The sequence below is a fragment of the Fomitiporia mediterranea genome (assembly GCF_000271605.1).
Source record: "Fomitiporia mediterranea MF3/22 unplaced genomic scaffold FOMMEscaffold_5, whole genome shotgun sequence".
In the NCBI taxonomy this organism is placed as follows: domain Eukaryota; kingdom Fungi; phylum Basidiomycota; class Agaricomycetes; order Hymenochaetales; family Hymenochaetaceae; genus Fomitiporia; species Fomitiporia mediterranea.
This window is the reverse complement of record NW_006760390.1, coordinates 3,213,364-3,236,511: the sequence shown is the minus strand read 5'-3', so window position 1 is coordinate 3,236,511 and position 23,148 is coordinate 3,213,364. Positions and strand designations below refer to the sequence as shown.

The 23,148-nt window shown below is 46.2% G+C and overlaps 10 protein-coding genes across 10 annotated transcripts; 5 read left to right on the top strand and 5 right to left on the bottom strand.

Annotated features, from left to right (window-relative positions):
- Positions 1 to 3: 3 nt before the first annotated feature.
- FOMMEDRAFT_140434 (YL1-domain-containing protein) lies at positions 4 to 1,667 on the bottom strand (the record flags this gene model as incomplete). Its single annotated transcript, XM_007266042.1, has 5 exons — positions 4 to 332; positions 398 to 1,220; positions 1,279 to 1,391; positions 1,450 to 1,535; positions 1,593 to 1,667. Coding segments are annotated over 5 exons (1,342 nt in total), but the record flags the coding sequence as incomplete, so codon positions are not given.
- A 184-nt stretch (positions 1,668 to 1,851) lies between these two features.
- On the top strand, positions 1,852 to 2,562 carry FOMMEDRAFT_83782 (uncharacterized protein; the record flags this gene model as incomplete). The annotated part of the gene is made up of 3 exons (XM_007266041.1): positions 1,852 to 1,994; positions 2,114 to 2,235; positions 2,339 to 2,562. 3 exons carry the CDS (start codon positions 1,852 to 1,854, stop codon positions 2,560 to 2,562), a joined length of 489 nt encoding a protein of 162 aa, XP_007266103.1.
- A 129-nt stretch (positions 2,563 to 2,691) lies between these two features.
- On the bottom strand, positions 2,692 to 4,005 carry FOMMEDRAFT_155641 (uncharacterized protein; the record flags this gene model as incomplete). The annotated part of the gene is made up of 5 exons (XM_007266040.1): positions 2,692 to 2,715; positions 2,764 to 2,934; positions 2,997 to 3,062; positions 3,163 to 3,818; positions 3,882 to 4,005. The coding sequence occupies 5 exons, from the start codon at positions 4,003 to 4,005 to the stop codon at positions 2,692 to 2,694; spliced, it is 1,041 nt and encodes a 346-aa protein (XP_007266102.1).
- A 223-nt stretch (positions 4,006 to 4,228) lies between these two features.
- FOMMEDRAFT_83742 (Arf GTPase activating protein) lies at positions 4,229 to 4,748 on the top strand (the record flags this gene model as incomplete). Its single annotated transcript, XM_007266039.1, has 4 exons — positions 4,229 to 4,334; positions 4,399 to 4,423; positions 4,495 to 4,603; positions 4,665 to 4,748. 4 exons carry the CDS (start codon positions 4,229 to 4,231, stop codon positions 4,746 to 4,748), a joined length of 324 nt encoding a protein of 107 aa, XP_007266101.1.
- Positions 4,749 to 5,906: 1,158 nt separating this feature from the next.
- Positions 5,907 to 8,588, bottom strand: FOMMEDRAFT_83411 (leukotriene-A4 hydrolase; the record flags this gene model as incomplete). The annotated part of the gene is made up of 13 exons (XM_007266038.1): positions 5,907 to 6,292; positions 6,362 to 6,533; positions 6,586 to 6,752; positions 6,826 to 7,088; positions 7,164 to 7,242; positions 7,301 to 7,331; positions 7,383 to 7,634; positions 7,705 to 7,836; positions 7,889 to 7,908; positions 7,966 to 8,045; positions 8,098 to 8,246; positions 8,312 to 8,369; positions 8,440 to 8,588. The coding sequence occupies 13 exons, from the start codon at positions 8,586 to 8,588 to the stop codon at positions 5,907 to 5,909; spliced, it is 1,938 nt and encodes a 645-aa protein (XP_007266100.1).
- A 489-nt stretch (positions 8,589 to 9,077) lies between these two features.
- On the bottom strand, positions 9,078 to 10,192 carry FOMMEDRAFT_82079 (terpenoid synthase; the record flags this gene model as incomplete). Its single annotated transcript, XM_007266037.1, has 3 exons — positions 9,078 to 9,413; positions 9,466 to 9,760; positions 9,816 to 10,192. 3 exons carry the CDS (start codon positions 10,190 to 10,192, stop codon positions 9,078 to 9,080), a joined length of 1,008 nt encoding a protein of 335 aa, XP_007266099.1.
- A 1,667-nt stretch (positions 10,193 to 11,859) lies between these two features.
- FOMMEDRAFT_107254 (uncharacterized protein) lies at positions 11,860 to 14,637 on the bottom strand (the record flags this gene model as incomplete). The annotated part of the gene is made up of 14 exons (XM_007266036.1): positions 11,860 to 11,978; positions 12,048 to 12,397; positions 12,448 to 12,619; positions 12,672 to 12,841; positions 12,900 to 13,162; positions 13,215 to 13,293; positions 13,346 to 13,376; positions 13,429 to 13,680; positions 13,750 to 13,881; positions 13,934 to 13,953; positions 14,010 to 14,089; positions 14,152 to 14,297; positions 14,364 to 14,421; positions 14,489 to 14,637. 14 exons carry the CDS (start codon positions 14,635 to 14,637, stop codon positions 11,916 to 11,918), a joined length of 1,965 nt encoding a protein of 654 aa, XP_007266098.1. The 3' UTR covers positions 11,860 to 11,915.
- Positions 14,638 to 17,110: 2,473 nt separating this feature from the next.
- FOMMEDRAFT_19711 (DNA-directed RNA polymerase) lies at positions 17,111 to 18,163 on the top strand. Its single transcript, XM_007266035.1, has 6 exons — positions 17,111 to 17,194; positions 17,269 to 17,373; positions 17,441 to 17,556; positions 17,607 to 17,663; positions 17,716 to 17,754; positions 17,812 to 18,163. Exons 1-6 carry the CDS (start codon positions 17,170 to 17,172, stop codon positions 17,848 to 17,850), a joined length of 381 nt encoding a protein of 126 aa, XP_007266097.1. The 5' UTR covers positions 17,111 to 17,169; the 3' UTR covers positions 17,851 to 18,163.
- A 238-nt stretch (positions 18,164 to 18,401) lies between these two features.
- On the top strand, positions 18,402 to 19,709 carry FOMMEDRAFT_167667 (uncharacterized protein). The gene is made up of 4 exons (XM_007266034.1): positions 18,402 to 18,621; positions 18,696 to 18,785; positions 18,842 to 19,186; positions 19,277 to 19,709. Exons 2-4 carry the CDS (start codon positions 18,696 to 18,698, stop codon positions 19,421 to 19,423), a joined length of 582 nt encoding a protein of 193 aa, XP_007266096.1. The 5' UTR covers positions 18,402 to 18,621; the 3' UTR covers positions 19,424 to 19,709.
- Positions 19,710 to 20,174: 465 nt separating this feature from the next.
- Positions 20,175 to 22,668, top strand: FOMMEDRAFT_19709 (MFS general substrate transporter). Its single transcript, XM_007266033.1, has 11 exons — positions 20,175 to 20,527; positions 20,598 to 20,678; positions 20,738 to 20,856; positions 20,925 to 21,025; positions 21,087 to 21,096; positions 21,165 to 21,181; positions 21,239 to 21,455; positions 21,535 to 21,745; positions 21,821 to 22,060; positions 22,116 to 22,229; positions 22,312 to 22,668. The coding sequence occupies exons 1-11, from the start codon at positions 20,262 to 20,264 to the stop codon at positions 22,367 to 22,369; spliced, it is 1,434 nt and encodes a 477-aa protein (XP_007266095.1). The 5' UTR covers positions 20,175 to 20,261; the 3' UTR covers positions 22,370 to 22,668.
- Positions 22,669 to 23,148: the final 480 nt, after the last annotated feature.

The following is a 23,148-nucleotide window of genomic DNA, read 5'->3' as shown; positions in this document are numbered from 1 at the left end:
GTGCATTACACCCATTAATTTTATTGATACATCCAAGTCATAATAAAAAAGAGAAGGTATAAGATAGGAGTCCGCGAACAAGCCTCGTCAACTGGGGGTAGCAGAATCATCCGGCGGCGTCGTCTCGTCTACCGCCTCGTCTATTTCCGGCTCAAGCTGTGCAGCCTTCTCATCGGCTGTGTAACAACGTAATTCGTCGTTCCATACATACTGGTGTGTCAGTAGGCGTGACAAAGTCTTATACGCCTCGACGTTCGCAAAAGGTACACCAGATCGTGGGTCGCGGTAGATCGCAGTGCTGCCTGTAATTGGACATTTATCGACTGGTCGCGCTAATGAATGAAATAGGATAAATGTGAGTGAGCATTGTCAGATGAGGATAAGGAAAATAACGTACAAAGCGGGCGATGCTTCCCTGTATACACCTTCACCTCCTCCCAATTCACATGTGATCCAAATACCGCTGTCATCGTCTCGCTCCAACCAGGTTTGGGTTGCCCTTCATCCACCCTATGTTCGAGGTAACTCTTGTTTACCTTTTCGGTCTTTGAGGGAGGTGAATGTGATTGAGATTGTGGTAACGTTTGTAGGTTCGTGAAAGGCGAGGTGTAGGAGTCCGGCACGGATGTTGCATCATGTTGTTGTCCGCCTGTACCTGTATTGCTTGATACGTTCTGGGTACTAGAATACCCCTGTGGCCCATTTGCACCAGTAGTAGCATGCACCGCAAACGGCGGCATAGACGGCCCCTCCACAGGTACCACCTCATCCTCCAACTTACTAACCCAACTCAACACAGGACCACTCAACTTCTGCCTAACTACCTTCGCCCGTCTCCTCTTCTCCTCTTCCTCCTCCAAATAATTCCGATGCGAAACGATATTCCCCTCCTCTGTATCAAGCGCCCTCGCCAAAAGCTCAGCCTGGGTGTACATTACTGTTACTTCTTTAGGTCGTTTGGGTAGTAGAGCTCGACGTTCTTCCGCGTCTTTGAGACGCGAATTGAGGATTTGAGAGCTCAGAATCGTGCTTTGTCTTCGACTTTTGCGTTTTGTGAGTGATTCACGGGTGGTGGCGTCAAGTGAGCGATGAGTCGAAGGTCTCTCTTTTCGTTTAGGAATTGACGGTGTTCTAGTCCCTACATCGGCTTTGTTTGACGAGCTAGCTGTAGGAGCGGGTTTTCGTGTTTCGAGAGCTCGAGTTACACGTTGACGCGCTGACTTTAATGAACATGAGCATTCTTGTGGAACAGGTGTAACGAAGGCTATATGAACGTACTTTACGAGCTTGCTTCTCCTCTGCAGCGATTTCCTTCTCCGCCACGACGTCTTCATCTTGTACATCTTCTTCGTCCGTGCTCTGGAAGTCAGAATCAAAGATTTCGTCTTCATCTATTCGTGCATTCTCATTATTACTTTTAATCGTTCGAAGGGATAGAGAGGTGCGTACCTTTAGCATCAGTGAAGTCTTTATCATCCGCCTCTAACTCAGGCTCCGGGTGCAAAGCTGCCATCTCCGCAAGCGCAGCTTCCATCCTACAATCCTCCATGTTACTTTATCAAATCAGATAAAAATCAAAGACAACTCCGCACCTGTTTCCTGCAGTGGCGCGCCTAGAGCGCCTCCGCACGAGTGAATCCTCATCAGCCATATCTACGTCCGTCATCGTGGCGTGCACAGAGAGCGTAAACAGGCTTTCATCCCAAAGGTTGTTGCTGAATTAAGGCAAGTTCGGTCACGTGGCAACCAACGCATTTTCGAGTCTGTCTGAACAACTCCTTCAGTGACCTTCACCTTCAAACCTCTGCTTTCCTCCTTGTTGAGCTGGTTACCTCTAAATATAAGGAAAGGATGCCTCGATCAAAGGCATTGCCAGGTCCCTCACGCCTCTCCCAAATCCTCAAATCCCTCAACCAATCACCCAAACCCCAACTCCCCCCCCTCAAGTCTCTCAAACTCACCCTCGCTTCCCGGAACGACCATTTCGGTGCTCGGTACGCCCTTTCCGCTTTCTCTTTCTGTTTCTAAATTTTTAACTAATTTAACTGTGTTTTTTGTGTGTTTCTACCTTTGCTGTGATTTGGTGTGGTTCGGTATGATTTGGATGGATTAGACATTTCATCAAAGAAGACCTCCCCCGAATACGTTACGCAAACCCCGACCTCGCTATCCAGATCGAGAAAATTCCACGTTCATTAGGTGATAAATGGCCAGCTGAACTGCTCCTCGAATTCAGTACGTCCCTTCCTCTCACAACTTTAACCCAACCATCGTATCCTTCCCTCGTACCCCGATTCCCGATTTACTGAGATTCTTGATTTTTGCTTGACTCGAAAAGAAAACGGCACGAAATCCACCCTAAACGTATCAGACAAATGGTCAACAGCAATCTTTGAGGACCTCATGTCCCGTGCGGGTGGTGAGCGGTGGCAAGCTTTCAAAGCTGAGCGTCGAGTTGCCGGGAAGGAGCCTGTCATTCCAACACCCAAGGTACGGTCTGCACAAGTACCACCGCCGGAAGAGATAGCAGGGAGGAAGGGCGTTGCAGCTGCTTTGCCGTAGTCATTAATAGTAGATGGGACTGTGTTGTGTATCTATCCATAACGGCTTACACGTCAACTAATTTACGAAACACGGGAAAGATTTGATTTGAAGTTGCATGCATAAATAATTGATTCTTGCTTAAAGAAGTTAAACAAGAATGAAGGAATACCCCTACGAACAAAAAGAATTCACAGTACGCTCCTACTACCCCCCACTCACCCAAGCAGCAACCCAAATCAAAACCCCCACACCAACAACAACTCCAGCAACATCATCAAGCAATATCCCAATCATACGTAAATAAACGAGTACGTTCGTGACTAATGACCTCCATTGTGGTGGTAAGATTGGGAGGGCCATCGCTAGTAGGGTTGGCGGTTGAATTGGATCCTAATTAAATAAAAGTTAAATTATTAGTGAAACGTCGAGTTGTGGTTGAAGTTGTAACTTACAGCTTTTGTAAAGAGTTGAATTGAGTGTAGGATTAGCTGGAGAGTTACGAAGGCCCAGAAAAACGGCTACAATAGACATAAACATATACCTCGTTAGAACCCCCACCACACCAAGCAAGCAAGCAAGAAGAAAGAAAACGAAAACAAAAACGAAAGGGGGACGTACAACAGGCTGCACACCAAACGGCCTCCTCGTACTCTTCCACCCCAACTCCGCCCACCTATCCCAAGTACTCAGAGTAGTACTCAAAGTCGCTCGGGAACCATGTACGGAGTCAAACTCCTTAGGCTCCATGAAGAACGCGAAAAACGCGAGTAAGGTCCACGAAGCGAGTAAGTGAAGTAAAGGGCGGAGTTTTGAGTATAACGATCGAGGTCGAGGACCGATATTCATATTCATATTCATATTCATTGTTGTCGGGTCCATCCCTGGGATATTCATATTCATTGCGCCTGGACCACCCATGTTAGGAGGCGCTTGACCAGTCATTTGAGCAAGAGCGTTCATTAACGCGGCCATCGGGTCATCTGGAGCTTCAGAGCCTGGTTCAGTTGGGGCACCAAAGGGATGTGAAGGTGCGGAGCCAGGTCCACTGCTGCTGCGATCTGGCGCAGACATGAGCGCACGCATGAATTCTTGTTGTTGCTCTGTGGTCCAAGCGGAAGGACCAGATTCATTTTGGTTGGTTGCACCAGCGTGAGGATGTGAAGATGCGGGAGGAGCTGGAGCGGGACTAGGACTCGGACGAGCAGGTGGAGTTGGCATGATCGTTTCTTCGCCTACGAAAGTCTCTGTTGTAGGTGCTTTTCGTGGTGGTACATCTATCAAGGTTTTCGTTTTATCAGAAATATATCTACTATATACGTGTAATCGGATGTACTCACCGACATGAGCGTACACAGGATTATCCTCACCCCGCGCAGAGTTCGTAAGCCTGTTCAACCTATCATTGCCTCTGCTTAGGATTGCTTTTCTACGCGCTTCTGCACGAGCCGCCGCTGAGGACATTTTTTTCCTGGAATCCTATGTGTAGGTTTCGATAATGTAAGTGGATGAAGCGAAAGTACAAAGTGCAGCGCGTTCGTATCCGAGTGCTTTCGTCACACCTTGTCCTCGCGTGTCTTGCAAATCTGTGAAATCTGATCTCCCGTGCCGCACACTGCCGCCGCCGCACCAGTTCTCTACCTTCTCTTCCTCCAACGTTCATCACCTCACGAGTCCATCAACGACAATGGCGTATAGACAAGACAAGGCCACGACGGAAAAGCACGCTCGCATCTTGCGCGAGCTCGTAAAGCAGCCAGGTAACAAGACTTGTGCGGATTGCAAAAGACAAGGTACTTCTCACAAATGCCTACTCGACGAATGTAAACTCGTAATGACATTACTATCTGACTTCAGATGCTCGCTGGGCATCATGGAACATGTACGTCATATACCTTCACTACTATCCTACGCCACTCTGATGAACTGAAATTTCCGTATTTATTTGTGCAGAGGTGTATTCATCTGTATCCGTTGTTCTGGCATCCACCGGAGCATGGGCACACATATCAGTAAGGTCAAATCGGTTGACCTTGATACTTGGAATCCAGAGCAGATGGAGGTGAGTAACTTATTTCGTTGATATGCAGCTAACAGTAATTTGATACGACAAAATTGTACAGTCCATTCAAAAGTGGGGTAACCATCGTGCAAACCTGTATTGGGAAGCACATCTTCGTCCAGGACACGTTCCTCCAGAACAGTAAGTACACACCCTAACCATTTTCTAAAGAGTTCATATCCACTAACCCATAATTCGTTCTAGTAAATTAGAATCCTTCATCCGATCAAAATACGAATCCAGACGATGGGCTCGAGACGGTCCCCCTCCCATCGACCCATCAATCCTCGAAAGTGCAGAAGAAACACTAGCGCAAGCCAGCACCATTACTCCCACCGATTCTCCTGTACCTATCCAAGGAGGTGTAGCTTCCCCACCACCAACCTCTCTACCAGTAACCTCCCGTCAACCTCAACCTCACCGTCTACTCTCAGCTTCTATCGCTGGTCGTCCTCCAGCCGCTCAACCTGTCCAAGCCACTGTTGCTGCACAACAACCGAAAGCAACAGAAACGGAAGCGACGAAACCTGCGGCGTCTGAACCGCAGAACGACCTATTCTCTCTCGACTTCCACGCTCCCACTCCACCAGCCTCACAGCAGCAAGCACCGAAGAAAGACGTCAAGAACGACATCCTCTCCCTCTTTTCCTCTTCCACACCCTCATCAGCCACTGCCCCCTCAAACGCCGCCTTTGGGCAATTCAGCACTTCCTCCGCCTCTCAATGGGGTCAACCTACCCAGGCAGTAGCAGCAGCTGCCCAGCAAACTCAACCACAACCACAATCAATATCAATGATGGGAACGACAGGTACTGCGATGTGGGGTGCTCAATCTGGCTGGGCACCCCCGGCTGCACCTGTCCAGCCTGACGTTTGGGGTGGTTTCCAAACTTCACCTACTCCTAACACCGCGACTACTGGTGTGGTGGCACCCGTAGTTACTCAGCAGAATAGCACGCAAAGCTTGTTTGAGACGCAGAATGTTTGGGGTGCGAATCCTACCGTCGGGAATGGTACGGGTAAGAATGACTTATTTGGTGGAGCATCGTCGTTCTCTGCTGCGCCTGCGACGAGTACACAGAAGAAGGACGATGTGTTTGGGGATTTGTGGGGTGATTTCAAGTAGTGGTGTTGTAGAGTATATTCTTGTTTCGTTTGGCATACGTATACATATACAGTTTGATTTCTTCATCTTAACTTTACATATAGTATGATATACTTCGTCCGTCTGATCATATCGTTTACTCGATTCGTTATCCTAGACAAGCCCAAGATCCTACAAAGCATCAGCATATATAAACATTCAATATTCATAAGTAAACAAAAAAAACATCCTCACCTTCTCAATCAACCTCCTCGCAATCGGATGAAACGCCCCCCTCCACCTCCCAAACACACTCCTCGCAACCTCCTCATCCGCACGACTCACAGCCCTGAAAACAGGTCTACAAAACTTCATCCTTCCCTTCAACACACCACTTCCGTCTTCTCCTACAATCCACTTCGCAGCTTCCTGCGCAATGATTTTCGCGTTTTCTGGTGAAGCTTCGGGGTGGAGAAGTGCGAGTTCGTAGAAACGATAGCGGATTTCTGTGTTTTGAGTTGAGCGGAGGGAGTAGAGTGTGCTGAGGTGGGTTAGGTGCGAAGGTGGGAGTGGGGGGTAGATTTGGAGACGTTCGAGGAAGACGACTATTTATTGTTACAACGATAAGTTAGTAGCCTATTTATTTGCGTTCGAGTGAATGATTAAATATTTACTTTTCTGGTTGGTATCGAAGTTCTCGAGGTCGCTAGACTTGAAGTCGAGGGTTGAGACGTCTTTATCCCTTGAAGAATCCCAACGCGCTGCTAGTTCGTATGCTTGTTGTGCGAGTGTTGTGTCGTACTCCATCTCTACTGGGAGGGTTAGGCCTTCGCCAAAGAACCATCCCTAAATGAATTCCTAAATACAACTTAGATGTACCTAAAATGAACGAACTTACGTTCCAATCAACGCGATCGAGTACTTCTACTTTACTGCTATCACGCTTACTCCAGTAGGCGTACAGGTGCTTCTTCCAGGTATCTGTATCGATACTTTTGCCCATGAAGGTATTGACATAGTCCCTTATGTATGGCAGAAAGACGTCAAGTCCACCGAGTACCCTCTCTAGAAAAAGTTTAAATTCACATCGGTTAATTTCTTCCATTGATCAGCTGCTAATGGATAGGTCAGATCTTACCTAGATGCAACAAAAGGTTCGACCCCTTCTCATACGGCACCCTACTATACGCGTCATCCGGGTCTTCACCCTTCTCAAAATCAATAACCATGCGCTGGTACCTCGGCCTCGTCGCGAATTCTTCCAAAGAACGCAATAGGGCTTTATATCCGATCAAATATGAGAATCCGCGATGAGCTGGAGAGTGTAGGACCTGTTGAAGGAGTCGCTCGATATATGTTGTCCATCCTTCGTTTAGCCAGAAATGGGATGCATGGGTGTGCCTTCAATGAAACATCTGTTCATGAGTGACTGTATGCACGTCTCTCAGAGATGTGTTAGAGTTGGACGGTACGTACGTGACGCCGTTTCCGAACCAAGAATGTGTTAGTTCGTGGACTACTACGTCGACTAGTGTTCTATCCCCAGTTAAGAGTGCTGTTAATGATTGGTTAGAGAATCGGTCAACACGATATCTATTATACTGAACCCTCACTTGGAGTGAGAAACGAGAGACAAGCATTTTCCTTTATCTAGGTCACTCTATTATATCCATGAAAATCAAGATAATGACTCACCATGCCACCATAAGGAAATGACGGCGGAAGGACAAGAAGGTCATAAACACCAAATTTGTATGGTACAACTATCTTTTCCTCCGCTGCAAGGAATCTATTCGTATCTGCACTGAATTCCCAATACGCAGCGTCAATCAACTCAGGCTCGGCCCAGATTCCACTTGTCCAGTCTTTTCCCCGTTCTCGTGGGAAGGGTCTGAAGCGAACATCACCAGAGGCAATCGCAATGAGGTAGGAAGGGATCGGTGTAGGCTGTGGAATAGTATAAGAACGCGTTAGATTACTCCTCGTCTTCCGTGATATTTGTGTCGAAAGTGCAGACTTGGTTGTAGGAATAGGTCACGACATCCTTCCCTATTACTTTGCCATCGTGAGGAGGGCCCTGCGGAGGTGGAGACACGCGGATAGCTGACATCAGAACCGGCAGCACCGAAGTAACTTTCGCGCTGTATGTCTATCATATTGTAAGAGTCGTATTTATGAATACTGCGTATTATGACTCTTACAATCTTGAGAGACGGAGTATCTAGACGAAAGAGCAAACGTTAAAGCAAAGACTATGGACTAAATTTGAACAGAAGACCTTGCAAGGGAGCCATGGTCCGAGCATATATAGGCTGACACTGGCTGAACAAATATGGGAACTTCTTCCCTTGAGTCTGACTATATGCATCTGAAATAAGATCGTTATTTTGTAGGCGAACGTGTGGATTACTACTCTTTATCCAGGAACTGGAGAGCTACCGCATCAGCAGCGGTCTTATACGTTATCTTGACCTCAACATTTGCGCCTTTGTGAATTGGCTCAGAGAATGGGATATGGAGAGCTGAGCCCATAACTAGATGCCTTTCGTCCAGCTTGAACTGTATTATAAGCAGGCATCAGTAAATATCTCCTTGGTCGAGGACGAGGGATGAACAAGGCTTACCAGAACTTCATTTCCTGCTACCTCAGTTGATATGATATCCAGTCCTCCAGAATCAAAACTACATAAGCGAGAACAAAGTGTTGTCAAAATATATAAGAAAGTCCCTATGTGAGCGAATAATGACTAACACTACTTCTTTTACTTCTTCATCTATGATGGTCAGCCTATGCGTTGCAGAACCAGAGATAATCTTCTGATTGAAATCTAGTGTCCAATCCAGGGCAACATGTTGAGTAGCAATAGAAAGATAATTTGATTGAGTTGCGGGATCAGCCATGATGATGGTTCAAAGAAGACAAGTAGTCGTGAGAAGAGTGATCGACATTCCAAAATACCTTGATAAATGGAATAAATTTCCTGTTAGAGAAGTAGGTTGTTCCTGTTTGGTTTGCATACTCTTGGCTGGTCGAAGAAGGCTTGACATTGTCGCCCCAGTTAGAAATTTCTCAGTATCAAAATTCATACTACAAATGAACAAGAGAGACGAGGACAGAGAAAGAATTGGGAAAGCAGAGCCCTGTTGAATCTTAAACGACTTCTTACATTCTTTGAGTGCACTGGCAGGTGCACGTTTTGATACGTGTTGAGGGGGCTCGGGGTATTTGACGACTTCGCTGGTAAGGGGCTCGTATGGAGGTCGGACACAATTGCTGTGTGAAAATACCTACAGACTATTTGGCAAGATACTGATTCCATACAACTAATCATTTTAACCAATCATTCTACTAAATCATATGTAGTTCTACTTTCTAATACATTATTTAATCTACAGACTTCGCTGCATCACCTTCATAGTCAACGTGTGCCTCACTTCCTCGCACTCCTTTCCAAAGTACCTTGGCGTGCTGAAGCACCAAACTATGTATCCATACACCTGTTGCTCCATCCCGTATATGTACTTGTGAATGGCATCATCAACCTCCGGACCGAACGAGCGAATATTCTGCTTGCACGAATCAACGATTTCTATGAGCTTCTTGTAGTGGTCTGTAACGAAATCCACAGCTTCTTGTGGCGAAATAGCCTTCTCGTGCTTGATAGTCGTGATAGCATTGACTTGCTCGATTCCGTCGGCAATCTCCATGGGGTACGAGTATATGTCCTATTATAATAATGAAATTAGCTTGTGAAATGCCATAAGTGTTATACTGCACATTAGCCAAGCATATCATGTCGTTCATGGAACAATGTAAAAGCTGGAAGTTTGGGTCTTCAAAAACGTCTGCAGGGACTCGGAGTGTAACTCCAAGCACTGCCTCAATGAGGTCAAAGGTAGTCTGGGCACCTCCGTTGTCGCGTCGCAGGTGAGTATATTCCTCGAAGGACGGTATCTTGTTAGTTGCACGCCAGCCTGCCTCACGCGTGCAGGCATCGATATATGCACTGCAATGGGTCACAAACCTCTCGCGGACTTCTGGAGAAGCAATTCGAGAAAGGCGTGCCATGAAACTATGCAGGAGAAGTTTAGAGATTGATAATATATATCTATGCATGCCTGACGTACTCTTTAGTGAACAATGCTATTGGGGAGTTGTCATTGCCAGACACTCCATTGAGCGCATTGACGAATATATCGCTAGTTGCCTTGGCTCCATCTTGATCCTGAAGGTCTGTAAATTCGTCCAGGGCAAAGAGAATCATTACAAAGTCGGTAACAATACGCAGTGCCTCAGCATCGGCATAGGGATATGTATATGCGCCAAAGAGTTCAATATTAATGGTGTTCAGTCGATCGCGTCTATGGTCGGAAAAGACACCATATTTGAGCATCCATTCTGTCGATTCTTTCTTTTCAGAGGAGTAATGAGGGTTGCCTTTATCCCAAGGAAAGGGAGTCAGCAATAGCAGGTCTGGGATAGCAAGCTGAGTGAATTGGTCCATGTCTGAGGGATTGACAGGTTCTGAGACTTTCTGTGAGCAGAGTCTCTGGCTTTTATACAATTCTTACATGTTGGACTGGAAATCATGATCATCCTTTCAACGTCTACTGGAGCGAATCACTTACCAAGTTTGTTCCGTCCTTTTCCTAAAGAAAATTGTATCCTTGTTATGATGTCTTATAACTTCCCCCCAAATCAAAAGTCTCTTGTAAACGTATCATTCTGTACCATGAGTCCATGAGTAAAATTTCGTACCAGTCTAGACCAGAATATAAAATTTACGGATATGGTTTGCAATGTACAGTACAAGCTTTTCGTTGTATCTTGTGATATTGTCCACTGCTTCTTGCAAGATAAGTCTCATATGCATGTCCTGGAGTGTACGGCCATGGCACTACATCCTTTGCCTCCTGAAATGTATTCTTACTGCATGGATGAGTATCCCATATAAATCAAAAAGTTCAATAACAGCATGAAATATTGAATTTCAATACTTACTTTCAGCTAGAGAAACAAATCTACTGCAGCAAGCCACATATCCCGAGAATCCAGGGTTAATGGAGCAGTAATATGAGCGCTCTTCAACAAGATTGAGATAATACCGTAATCCCTTGTCTCTGTAACAATTACAAGAATAGTAATATCATTGGTGGAGAGCGCCTCATTCTTGCTCGTTGCTCAGGAGCAGCACCTTGAAATGGCAGGCTTAACATACAAGATACAGTGTCTTGCAATGCAGTCAGTGTACTTCTTTTCAGCAGCATTCCAGAGGCACTTTTTGTGAGAACTGGTCAGTTAGAGTAGTCACAGACTAGGGTGTAAGCACGTGCTTTGTCTTGTACTGACCGAACAAATTTATAATATATAATATATTACTCAGCATGATAGTGGGTCCCTGATGAATCGAGCAGTTGCTATTCGATGTGTGTGCTGGAATCAGCGCTCAGCGGTTGAATTGCATTTGACTTTAGGTGATTTTGTCCAGTGTGAGAATATTCAATCATTACAGTATAGAAATTGTGGGCAATAAATGAGCCCATTGGAGTGGGCGCTCTGCTTTATATTCACAGTTGGTTATCCTATATATTCAACGCTCTCTTGTCTCAGGACTGAATCAGGTTCATCAGAGAAAGGTACAGACAATTGTATTCAAGTCCATTCATAAGACCCTAACGAAACAACATGAATTAAACAGCGTTTGTCCACTCGTCCATGTATGTATTCCCTATTCAACTCATATTTCGAATTATACCATTGTATCACAGTAGATATATTCAAAAACAAAGCTTTATAGGAAAAGTCTTCCATGTGTTAGATTGTGCATCTAGTACCTGTAATCTATGGTTTCACTAAAGATATCTTACCCGAATGCACTGAAAATTTATGCAATTCCAATCAATACCGGATCTGACTTCCGAAACAAAATAATACTTACCAGAGTAATAGGGCGCGTTGAAGGTACTGTCAATGTTGTCTGACTGGATGAATCACTATGATAACCCAGTAAAATCTGATCTAGCAAGTAGCTAAATAGATCCGTCACGTTAGAAGCAGACCTTGCACTGTAGAATCGGTGGGCTGGATGACCGAAAGCCTCGGCTCTTGTAGTGTTGAGCATGGATATGTCTTTATTGATTTGGGAACTGATCTCAAGTAGCAACGTTGTAGAAAGCGCATTCTCATTTATCTTGATATCCATACACACTATAAATCCCTTCTTTCACTTACAGAACGTCTGCGTGAGTGTCTTGTGTACTTGGCATTTTGTAAGGGACAATTCCAATATCCTACAAAGTGTCCGTGTGAATAAGCACTTCTCTTCGCTAGGAGAAGAGTGTAGGACCATTTGTTCTTACCTTCTCAATCAACCTGCGCGCAATAGGATGGAACGCAGACCTGTATTTCATAAACGTACTCTTCGCAACCTCAGGATCGGCACGATTCACGGCACGGAAAACCGGTCTGCAGAACTTCATCCGACCTTTGATGATACCCGTTCCGTGCTCTCCGACAACCCATTTAGCAGCCTCCTGAGCAATAGCCTTTGACTCTTCCGGTGCGACCCCAGGATAGAGCAGAGCTAACTCGTAGAACCGATCGCGGATTTCAATGTTTGAGGTCGTGCGGACGCCGTATAATGAGCCGAGGTGAGTAATGTGCGAACTTGGAAAAGCCGGGTAGTTTTGGAGGCGCTCAAGGAAGACAACTATCGTAACAATAAGTTAGGGGTTCCGTATGCACAGTGCAGATATATACTTTTCTGGTTGGTGTCGAAACCCTCGAGATCGCTAGACTTGAAGTCAAGGTTTGACACGTCCTTATCTCTAGAGGAATCCCAACGAGCGGCCAATGCATAAGCTTGCTCTGCAAGCGTAGTATCATACTCCATTTCAACTGGTAGAGTGAGACCTTCTCCATAAAACCACGCCTGCATGCATGATATGTGTCAGTAGCTTTGCGTGAAATGGCTTAATGCTCACATTCCAGTCAACGCTATCAAGTGCCTTGACTTTCTCTGCACCACCATGCTTGCTCCAGTAGCTATACAGATGATCTTTCCATATAGCAGCGTTTATGCTCTGACCCATGAACGTATTGACGTAGTCTCGGACATATGGAAGGAAGACGTCCAAACCTCCGAGAACTCGTTCTGCAGTTTAATAAATAGTCAATCAACTAGTAAGGACTTAAAGTATCCAAAACCCTACCCAAATGTAAAAGCAAGTTGGCACCCTTCTCGTACGGGATGCTACTATATGCATCATCCGGATCTTCTCCGACCTCGTAATCTACGATCAGTCTCTGATATCTTGGCCGGTCCTCATATTGCTTGAGTGCATCTTCCAGGGCTTTGTATCCAATAATGAAGGAAAATCCGCGATGTGCAGGCGAATGAAGGACCTGTTGAAGTACGCGCTCGATGTACGTAGTCCACCCTTCATTAAGCCAGAAATTTGATGCGTCCTGATGACTTTAAACTAGTCTGAAAAGTGCAAAAATATCCGGCGAGGTAGAGTACGTACGTGACGCCGTTTCCGAACCAAGAATGTGTCAGCTCATGAACTACTACATCTACAAGCGTCCTATCTCCAGTCAGGAGGGCTGTCATAATTGGTTATGGAAAATTACCATCATAATATCTAAGAACACTCACTAGGAGTGAGGAACGAGAGACAAGCATTTTCCTGCATCTGATTTAGAGTACTTATTTTCATGAAAATTGAGGGTGTGACTGACCATGCCACCGTAAGGGAAGGATGGAGGAAGGACAAGAAGGTCATAAACACCGAACTTGTACGGGACGACTATCTTTTCTTCCGCTGCGAGGAACCTATTCGTATCTGCGCTAAATTCCCAATATGCAGCGTCGATTAACTCAGGTTCAGCCCAGATTCCACTTGTCCAGTCCTTCCCCTTCTCTCTCGGGAACGGTCTGAAACGAACATCGCCAGAGGCAATCGCGATGAGGTAGGAAGGAATTGGTGTAGGCTGAATAAAGGAAAGAATGCGTTGGTTCACTCCCAAAATTCTATGATATTTTATGTGGAAAGAACGGACTTGGTTGTAAGAATAGGTCACGACGTCCTTCCCTATAACCTTGCCGTCATGAGGAGGTCCTTGTGGCGATGGAGACACGCGGATAGCGGACATCAGGACCGGAAGTACTGAAGATATTTTCGCGCTGTATGTCTGTTAAACTGTAAGAATCATATTTATGTAGACCATAGATCACGATCCTTACGATCTTAAGAGAAGGAGTATCTAGACGAAGAGCGAACGTCAATCTAGATACTGTTATCGAAAACCGAACAAACGACCTTGCAAAGGAGCCATAGTCCGAGCATGTATGGGTTGACACTGGCTGAACAGATACGGAAACTTCTTCCCTTGAGTCTGCCTATATTCGAGGAGATAAAGATGTAAATTGTAGTTAAGGTATTAAATGTATGGATTTGTTACTCTTTATCGAGGAACTGCAGAGCTACTGCATCAGTAGCGGTCTTATATGTTATCTTGACCTCGACATTTTCGCCTTTGTGAAGTGGCTCTGAGAACGGGATGTGGAGGGCTGAGCCCATAACTGGATGTCTTTCGTCCAGCTTGAACTATATATGCGTAGGTGTTAATAGATTTATCTCTTTTAACAAGAATGAGGGGTGAACAAAGCTTACGGTAACCTGGTTTCCTGCTACCTCGGCTGATGTGATATCCAATCCTCCGGAGTCAAATCTACAGAAAGATAAAATCAACTCATTATCAGAAACATATGAGAAATTCTCCGAAATAAACGACTAACACTACTTCTTTCACGGCCTCATCTATGACGATAAGCTTATGCGTCGCAGAACCAGAAATAATCTTTTGGTTAAAATCTAACGTCCAATCCAAGGCAACATGCTTTGTAGCGATCGAAAGATAATTTGATTGAGTCGTAGGGTCAGGCATGATCACCGATGATGGTTCAAAGAAGACAGTCAAACTAGTCGCGGAAGTTGTGCTGCTCTGCTAAAAGTGATCGACGCTCGCATATTTTCATTCATACACAAAATATTCAGAATAATCTTCCTTCACTATGTGTCTACATTCATCAAGCGACACTTGACTCAGGGAGATGAATGCTGCAATCCAGTGTGGTTTATTTGCTGCCAACAGATAATACAATGTGCTCCATGTCCCAACTAAGTGACTAAGGAATAATTTATGCCAAGTTGAGAAGAAGGATACTAAGTGAAAGATGCTAAGGCTACATATACTCAATTCCGTATAATATACAATCCATGCCTGAGATGCAATTGCCCCCAATTTCCGTTTACGAGCAACTTGTGTCATCGAAGCTTCCTCTGCTCAATCTGTGCGTTAGGTAAGGCCTTGCACACTAGGCGCATGAAGCTCAACACGCACCTTGGGTGATGCAAAATGCTCTGCTTCGTTCCGGCGTTTTTTGAGAGAGTACTCGTCTGCAAAAGTCTGGTCCTATACATATAACAAAGGTAAGAACACAACCAGGATCGATGGATAGAAATAATAACACTTACCGGTGTAGCAGGTCCCATCGAAGGTACAGTCAAATTTGTCTGACTGGATGATAATCCAGTCAAATTCGAGCTAGCAGAATAGCCAAACGGGTCTGTGAAGTTTTGAGGCGGTGTCTGCACTTTAGTAGACTCGGTGGTGGGCTGTATAAACGAAAGCCTCGGCTCCTGTGGCGTCGGGTACGATACAGCATGATGATCGATCCTAGGTCTCAAAGGTGTGGGAGCCATCCGTAGGGATGTTGCAGGAATGTGGCGTTGCATCGAGGTACTGCGCACAAGGCGTTGGTTTTGTAGCGACGGATCGGTCCCGCGGGGAATGTTGAATGACTGCATTTGATCAAGCCCCATTAATGGGTAATTACTCGCCATAGCGTCTGGTCTGAGGTTCTGCGAGCGGTCCATGAGAGGCATAGGCATCTCGATGACGGTCTGATGTTGCGGTGCGTCATCCTGGCGGTAGATAGAGGAGGAGCCCGCAACAGCACGCAAATTCTTTTCTACTCTTCGTGAACTTTGTCGGACTGAAGCGACTGGAGACAAATGCTGCTCCCATTCCGACTCGAATTTACGTGCGCTGCGAGAAGGCGACAAGCCGCTTGGGTCAATAATCGCTTCTTGTGGCCTTGTCTGACTAAGTCGAAACACAGCAGCCTGTTCTGCTTCCCATTTGCTGATCGCCCGCTCCCGCTCCGCGAACATGGACCAACGACATGCTTCTGCATAGTTCTGCTTTTTCTGTGCATCTGCCATGTTCTTCAGGCACAATCTGCAAAGCGTCATTCATTCTCCGTTTCAGCATGTCATTTCGGGATAGTAACATGGAAGACTGACTGCTCAGCAGATGGATAATCCGTAGCAGGTCTACGAGGCGTCCTTGGAGGACTTATAGGTCCCGCCGTTAGTTGTACAGGATGTCGCGCCTGGATTGAACGCCAATGCAAGCCCTTAGCCTGTTCGATGTTGACCTTCAGACCAAGACTCTTGGCCCGGCGTTTGGCAACTGGGGCTTCATGCTTGCCCAAATTCATCTCCTTCGTCTTGTCCACCAACTCGTCGAACACCGCACGAACTCGTGTAGGTGAACGGGAGTAGTCTGTCTCGAATGGGAATGGATACTTGACTTGTGGCTGGTATACTATTGGAGAGAAGGGAGGAAACTCTTGCTGGACTGCCTCGCCTGGCGTTGAGTTCATCATGTCGTAAAGTATGAAGGGTGGCGTCGGTAGAAAAGAACACCAGGTTCAAGTCAATCCAGGATGGCAAGCAAATGACGGACGAAGGACAGAAAATATTCGAGTCTAGAGTAGTCTACCAGGCAGGGTATCGCGAGACCGAGAAAAAGGAACAGGGGAAGCAGAGCGCGTGCAAAGCGAGTGCCTCAAGAGCTCGGAAAAGGACGTCAGAGACTTTTATCTACCGGAAGGCCTCTGAAGCGAAAGGAGCTTGGTATACGCCGTCGATGTGGCACGCAGAGGGAACGAATTGATTATTGGATATAAGCATTATTATTCGGGGCAATAGCTTTGCGGCGTCGTATTACACAGGCAGATATAAGTAGGCAGAATGATGCATGCGTGACCTAGAGGTTTGCGTCGGACTCTGCGACCATTTTCACGCCGTTGCATGTGGATTTTTATGACTTTTCCAGAGGTCCACACCGAGAAATATACGTTGGAGTGAAGATATTGGAGCAACATAAAAGCATGGAAACTGTAATCGCCATCGACTCTGCTTGGAGAAGGGATGGAGTAGCACGGCAGTGATCCTGAATGATTATTACACTGTTACAGTGGCGAATGCCCATAATAGGAAAGATCGGCGCCTACTACCATTCCGTGACGTCCAAATTTTGTGCCACTCGCCACTTCCGCCGTATCAAGTGCTTCGAGTCCTGTATCCCGAGACGTCATCGTAAGGGTTTCTGAATACACCTTAGTCCCTAATGGCCAAATCCGCACACAAAATTGGTTAGCCGAACTTGTTCCTTGTTACGGTCGTCTCTGCTCACTTCAATGTGTTTGATACGTTTCCAATATTTCAGGTTCTTTGCTGTTCTGCCCGGATTGTGGGACTTTGCTAGACTTTCCAACTGCCGACGCCGAATTCATTCCTTGTGAACAATGCGGCTTCCAAGAGAAAGCCTCAGGTGCGTATCTAACATGTTCCGCAAAATGCACTTCGTTTAATGCAACTCCCCTAATCAATTTGACTAGCTTATGAGAACATTGTGATCACGACACGCTCGCACCTAGATGCGTTTCCATCTGTCCTCAGGCAAAAGCGAAAGACTCAGACAAAGATTCATGAAAGCGGCGAGACGCGCATGATTGTATGCAACATTTTCATTCTCAAACCTCGCTTCTATTAATTACCATTCAGGTCAATGAACAATGTCCGAACTGCGGCCATGATGAGGCATACTCGGAAGAAAAACAGGTAAGCAAGCTCAGGAAACCCGTGGCAATACACTAAACCCTTTTGACAATAGATGCGAAGTGCCGACGAGGGCTCGACTATCCTGTACACTGTTCGTATTGATTTCCATCCTCGGCCATAACATTTAACCAGTATTTTGCGAACCTAGTGCGTTTCTTGCAGACATGGATGGCGGTTGAACAACTGAATGAATGATTTATGACGTTTGTGAGGATCGGATTCATTCTTTCCATACTTCGGCAACTCGGTTTGAATAGCCGTTTTCTGCCAAGACCCTCAACAATGCAACAATGCGTAGTATTACGGCACGGGATATACGCATGCTCATACATAAACGCCGACTGAACAGAAGAGTGCGACTATGCCGAAGCCGGCAAGAATACTCGCGGTAGACGCGACTGCAATCTCGCGCAGGGGCATGCTTGATTTTGGGAGTCTAATTGGCGCGTAGAGAATCAGCTGAGGCACATTGCATGTACTTGGACGTCATGACGCACGTTGAAAAATAGAACGCTAGAATAAACGTGGCTGCCAGGAGGAAGAAGGCGAGGTACGGCAGCAGTCCTTCCGAGATATAGGGAGAGAAAGCAGGTAGAGTCCTGTGTAAAGACTACAGGCAAAACATGAGATTTAGTTCACTTATTAGCCGGAACAGCAAGCATGCTAACACACCTGGATGTTCCTGTAAAGCTGAGTGTCCACTGTCGCCATGGTGGGATGTAGGTAGTGTAGAGCACGATGGCAGAGAGTGTAATTTACGCGCAGTCGTGCCTTCGTGGCAGAAGCGCGTCTGCACTCACGAGCGCGGGTCACGTTGCTCGTGGGAGAAAAGTGCGGAGTTGGAAATGGCAAGAGGTGACGTGCGACAGAAAACGACGTCTTGCTCCCTACGAACGCTCCTCACACGATTGTATCACGACTCACTCCCGCCTACGAATTCGTCTTAGATATTTGAACGGTCAGTCCTTGCTGTTGTGCATTTAATTCTCCTCGTTGCCCTCTGTTCTGACGTGGATCGGCCGCCGCGTGTAGATGTCAGCTGCGCAGAAAGTACAGCAACATCCGGCTTTCCAGCAGGCCACTGATAAGGCCAATTACTATGTCAGCCAGCTCGACAAGGAGGTGCGTGGTGACGGAAATAATAGCCCTGGGAGCAATACTCAAGTTGCTGGTGACAGTTGTCGAAATATCCAGTGTTGCAGAACTTTGAGCAGCGAACTCAGGTGCCGAAAACCTACGCCGTCATTGGTTGCGTGGCGCTCCTGAGTCTCCTGTTGCTCATTAACGCGTTCGCCGCGCCCGTGTCAAACCTCGTTGGCTGGCTTCTTCCTGCTTATCTCTCCTTCAAGGCAATCGAGAGTCCTTCGGCGCAAGATGACGTGCAATGGTTGACGTACTGGGTTGTCTTCGGGTTCTTTAACTTCCTTGAGAGCTTTGCACTTCGTCTTGTGTTGTATTACTTCCCATGGTACTTTGCCTTTAAGACCATCTTCGTTCTCTGGTTGCAGCTCCCTGCTTTCCGCGTAAGTCTTATCAGCAGTCTTACCTTCCGGCGATGTCGTCATCTGCTAACCCCTTTTTATTTTCTCTCTATTTTCTTACGTAATCAACAGGGTGCACAAACCACGTACCACGCTGTGTTGAAGCCGGTGCTCACCAATGTGTCCTCAAAGTCTTCGGCGTTGTATCAGCATCAGCAACCGACGACCGCGTCCGCAGACGGCATTCGTGACCGTGTTAATACTGCCACAGTCGACTAAAGCATGGCGTATTGTTCCGAGCGAGCCGACACCTTTGATTTCAGAGTTGAGGCACAAATGTAGACGTTTCAATTCACGCATAATGCCTTCTTTCTTCCTCTTCTTTGCGTTTCTTTCGAGTCCGAGACCTACAATTTTATTCAATTATCGAGTTCTAATGCAAAACGATAGGCTAGCGTCGGAGTTTACGAATCTAGTTTCTGCTTTTATTCCCGAACGTATGCCATTGTTTTTATTGGAGCTGTACAGTTCTTCTATTTGAAACGAAGCCATGCGTTACGACTAGCTAAAGATGCGTCGGGTGCGACGTGTCAGATGCGTGAACGATCGGGAGCACGTACCGAGATTGTTGATAGTTCGATGTGATCGGCGCATGGACATAGAAGTCCAAGGCGCGGTGCAAAGTGTGAAATTTGACGACTCCGAGCCGATTCGGGACGCCTTGCTGGCAATGGTCGGCTACCACGGGCTACGCGTAAACTCAATCAAATCCACCCCTGTGTAAAGCACCGTTAAGCATTCATATATGGAAGGAAGGAGATGATGCGGGCGGCGGTTGCATGTGGTGTTTTCTATCAGGTGCTACTTATCGGTCCCTTACACAGCGCGTCCTGAGAAATTCCGTCCCGTCTTCTTCATTCTTGAATTGCTCCGGAATCTATCCCCACCGCACCTCGGCCAGGACACGTACGGCATATAAAATGAAACGCGTCCCGCTACATGTCTTCTCTTGACGGTCAACATATCCCCGCCTCCTCCTCTCTTCAAATAGCTCGGTTCTCGTCCGCGCCGTCGTCCTCCTCTCCTTCAGTTCTTCCTCTGCTCTCCTCTGCCTGTCATGGCTAGTAACGACATTGAGAAAACGAGCTTCAGCGAGGATGGCGAGCGCAATAACGCCGTCGTACCCCAATACACTGGCCTCAAAGGGGTCTACTATAAGCCGATTACTCAAGTAATCATGCTCGGCTTTGTCTGCTTCATGGGCCCTGGTCTCTTCAATGCTCTCAATGGTCTTGGTGGAGGAGGTCAACTCGACCAAACTACGGGTGCCAATGCCAACGCCGCACTCTACGCAACATTCGCAGCAATGGCCTTCTTTTCAGGGTCAGAGTCACATTCACAGATGTATCTAACTTTTCCTCCTAATGTTGATGGGGATTCGGATAATATACAGATCTGTCAACAACAAACTAGGCTCGCGTCTGACGCTCCTGTTGGGTACTTTTGGATACTCGCTTTACATCGGCTCATTTTTGTGCGTCTCCAGATGTACTCCACCATTCTAGTCAGATGTGTTAAAAATAGGCTATACAGGGCATTTAATATTCACCGAAATCTCGGAGGTTTCGTAATCGCCGCCGGTGCGATTCTTGGAATATGTGCAGGGCTCCTCTGGACAGCTCAAGGCTCATTGATGTTGGCATACCCGACAGGTCGGTGTTGTTGATCTGTTTCGCAGCCAGGAAAATTGGAAATGTTTACACTGTGTTTTGTCCTGTAGAGGATCAAAAAGGCTGGTTCATCGCTGTCTTTTGGGGAATCTTCAACTTGGGTGGCGTTGTTGGATCAGCGGTCGCCTTTGGTCAGAATTTCCATGCTACGGTGCGCTTTTCTCTTGACAGATCCACCCAAGCTGGCGCTGATTTTATCATTATTTTTATAGTCTGGAGGAGGTGAGATTCCTATTCACGGATAACATCTTGACGCGCATATGCTGATACAGAATGAATTTCATCGATAGTTGGAAATGGAACATACGTGAGCTACGATTGGTCTAATGGAATAATACTTCGTTTTCTAATTATACTCTGTTAGATTGGGTTCATCGTCTTGACCGGAATTGGTGTCTTGATTCCTCTATGTATGGCTAATCCGCACAAGATGATTCGAAGAGATGGTACGAAGGTCACTCCTCCGAGGCATCCGTCATGGAAGACAGAGCTCTATGGTCTTTACCTTGCTCTCCGAACGGACCCCGCAATCATCCTCCTGTTCCCAATGTTCTTCGCTTCCAATTGGTTCTACACATGGCGTACGTAGCTACCATTGCCTATTGCCTATTGCCTAGGCCTTTGAGTCGCAAAATCTAACTGGGTGACTTCTTTTTTTAGAGTTTAATGACTATAATGGCACACTCTTCAACATTCGCACGCGTTCCTTGAACAGCTTCGTATACTGGACTTCGCAGATCTTTGGTTCTCTAGCGATCGGTCTTATCCTTGATAACAAGCGCCTCACTCGTCGTGCTCGTGCATTCACCGGATGGACTATCCTCTTCGGTATGGTCTTCGTCGTCCACATTTGGGCTTACTTCTACCAGAGGTGCGTAGCTCCTGTCACGTTTCCATGAAATATCAATTACTAATTTTTTTATCAAAAATTACTTGCTCTATGCAGGAAGTACACCAGAGAAACTATACCCCCTCTCATCGACTTCAGCGACAGCTCCTACCCACAACACGTCTGGCTCTACATCTTCTGCGGTCTTCTCGATTCAATGTGGCAGACAGCAGCGTACTGGATGATGGGAGCCATTTCGAACGACCCTGGTAAACTAGCCTACCTCACTGGTTTCTATAAATCTCTCCAGTCGGCTGGTGCGGCGGGAATATGGCGCGCGGATGGTGTTGGGTTACCGTGCGTTTGAATCGTTTTTGTCTGGAAATACTTTCTTGCTGACGTTATTGGTTAGGTTCATGAACATCTTCGCCTCAACTTGGGCTTTACTCGTCGCTGGTCTTCTCTGCGCACTTCCGATGCTCGCCGTGCGTGTCAAGAACACTACTGGCATTGAGGACGAGGTTGTGTATGTACCTCTTCTTCTCTTCTCTTCGTCCTTATCGTTCTCCCTACCTAATACTCATGATTTTATTTTCTACTTCTACTAGCGCTCGTATGGACGACAGCGGACGCGTACAACCAGTGGAGAAAGTCGTAGGACATTAACCGCCTATTTCGCTTGTATAGTACCACTTTTTGATTATCATCCGTTGTTGGGATTATATGTCGTCGGGGCTTTCTTCCGCCGTGTTGTTCGTTACCCTCTATTTCCATCTGACTTTCTTTCTTCCTTTCGAGATGCTACACGATTTCGTCATGTTTTGAGACGTTGCTGTTGATCGTTCATCGTTGATCTATCAATATATATGTAATGACCTGTTCGTATGACGGAATACGGTATACCTGCATATCCTGTTATATCTAGGTACATACAAATTTGAATATCACACACAAGGACTCCTACCGCAACTTTTTATTTTAAACTTTGAGAGTGTGTGAAATTTCCAATGCTCACGGGTGTTGTTTAGAAGACCGTATAATAGCCACTAGCCGATTGCAAGGCCAGTTTTCGGTGTTCTTTGATTGTATGTCCAGGTACAGTCTGTCGTGTGAAACCATATGCATGTGCCGCCACCGAAGTCGAAGTCAGGCTTCTTTTTTTAAACCAATGCTATTGTAAGTTGGTTCGCTTGAACTTCAGGGACATTTGGGACATTTCCTCCGCGGACATTGGTTTATGAGTTGTTACCATAATCTGTGTTCTTTCCTCAGTCCCACGAAGGCCCTGCCTGAAGACGACAATGTACCAGGCTTGGATAACCTATTCCCGGTGAATTATACCATTATTATTATGTATTTTAAGTTTATTGAAGCAACTTGTACCCTTATGTAACCTGCATTACTACAATATATGCACGCTACGAGTGTCTATAAATTGTAATATT

Coding starts and splice junctions, on each gene's coding strand:
- FOMMEDRAFT_19709 (XM_007266033.1), top strand. CDS start 20,262: ATGGCTAGTAACGACATTGAGAAAACGAGCTTCAGCGAGGATGGCGAG. Junction 20,679..20,737: donor CTTTACATCGGCTCATTTTT/GTGCGTCTCCAG, acceptor TAGGCTATACAG/GGCATTTAATATTCACCGAA. Junction 21,456..21,534: donor CAATTGGTTCTACACATGGC/GTACGTAGCTAC, acceptor TTCTTTTTTTAG/AGTTTAATGACTATAATGGC.
- FOMMEDRAFT_19711 (XM_007266035.1), top strand. CDS start 17,170: ATGGCCAAATCCGCACACAAAATTG. Junction 17,664..17,715: donor CATACTCGGAAGAAAAACAG/GTAAGCAAGCTC, acceptor TTTTGACAATAG/ATGCGAAGTGCCGACGAGGG. Junction 17,755..17,811: donor GCTCGACTATCCTGTACACT/GTTCGTATTGAT, acceptor TTGCGAACCTAG/TGCGTTTCTTGCAGACATGG.
- FOMMEDRAFT_167667 (XM_007266034.1), top strand. CDS start 18,696: ATGTCAGCTGCGCAGAAAGTACAGCAACATCCGGCTTTCCAGCAGGCC. Junction 18,786..18,841: donor TCAGCCAGCTCGACAAGGAG/GTGCGTGGTGAC, acceptor TGCTGGTGACAG/TTGTCGAAATATCCAGTGTT. Junction 19,187..19,276: donor TGCAGCTCCCTGCTTTCCGC/GTAAGTCTTATC, acceptor CGTAATCAACAG/GGTGCACAAACCACGTACCA.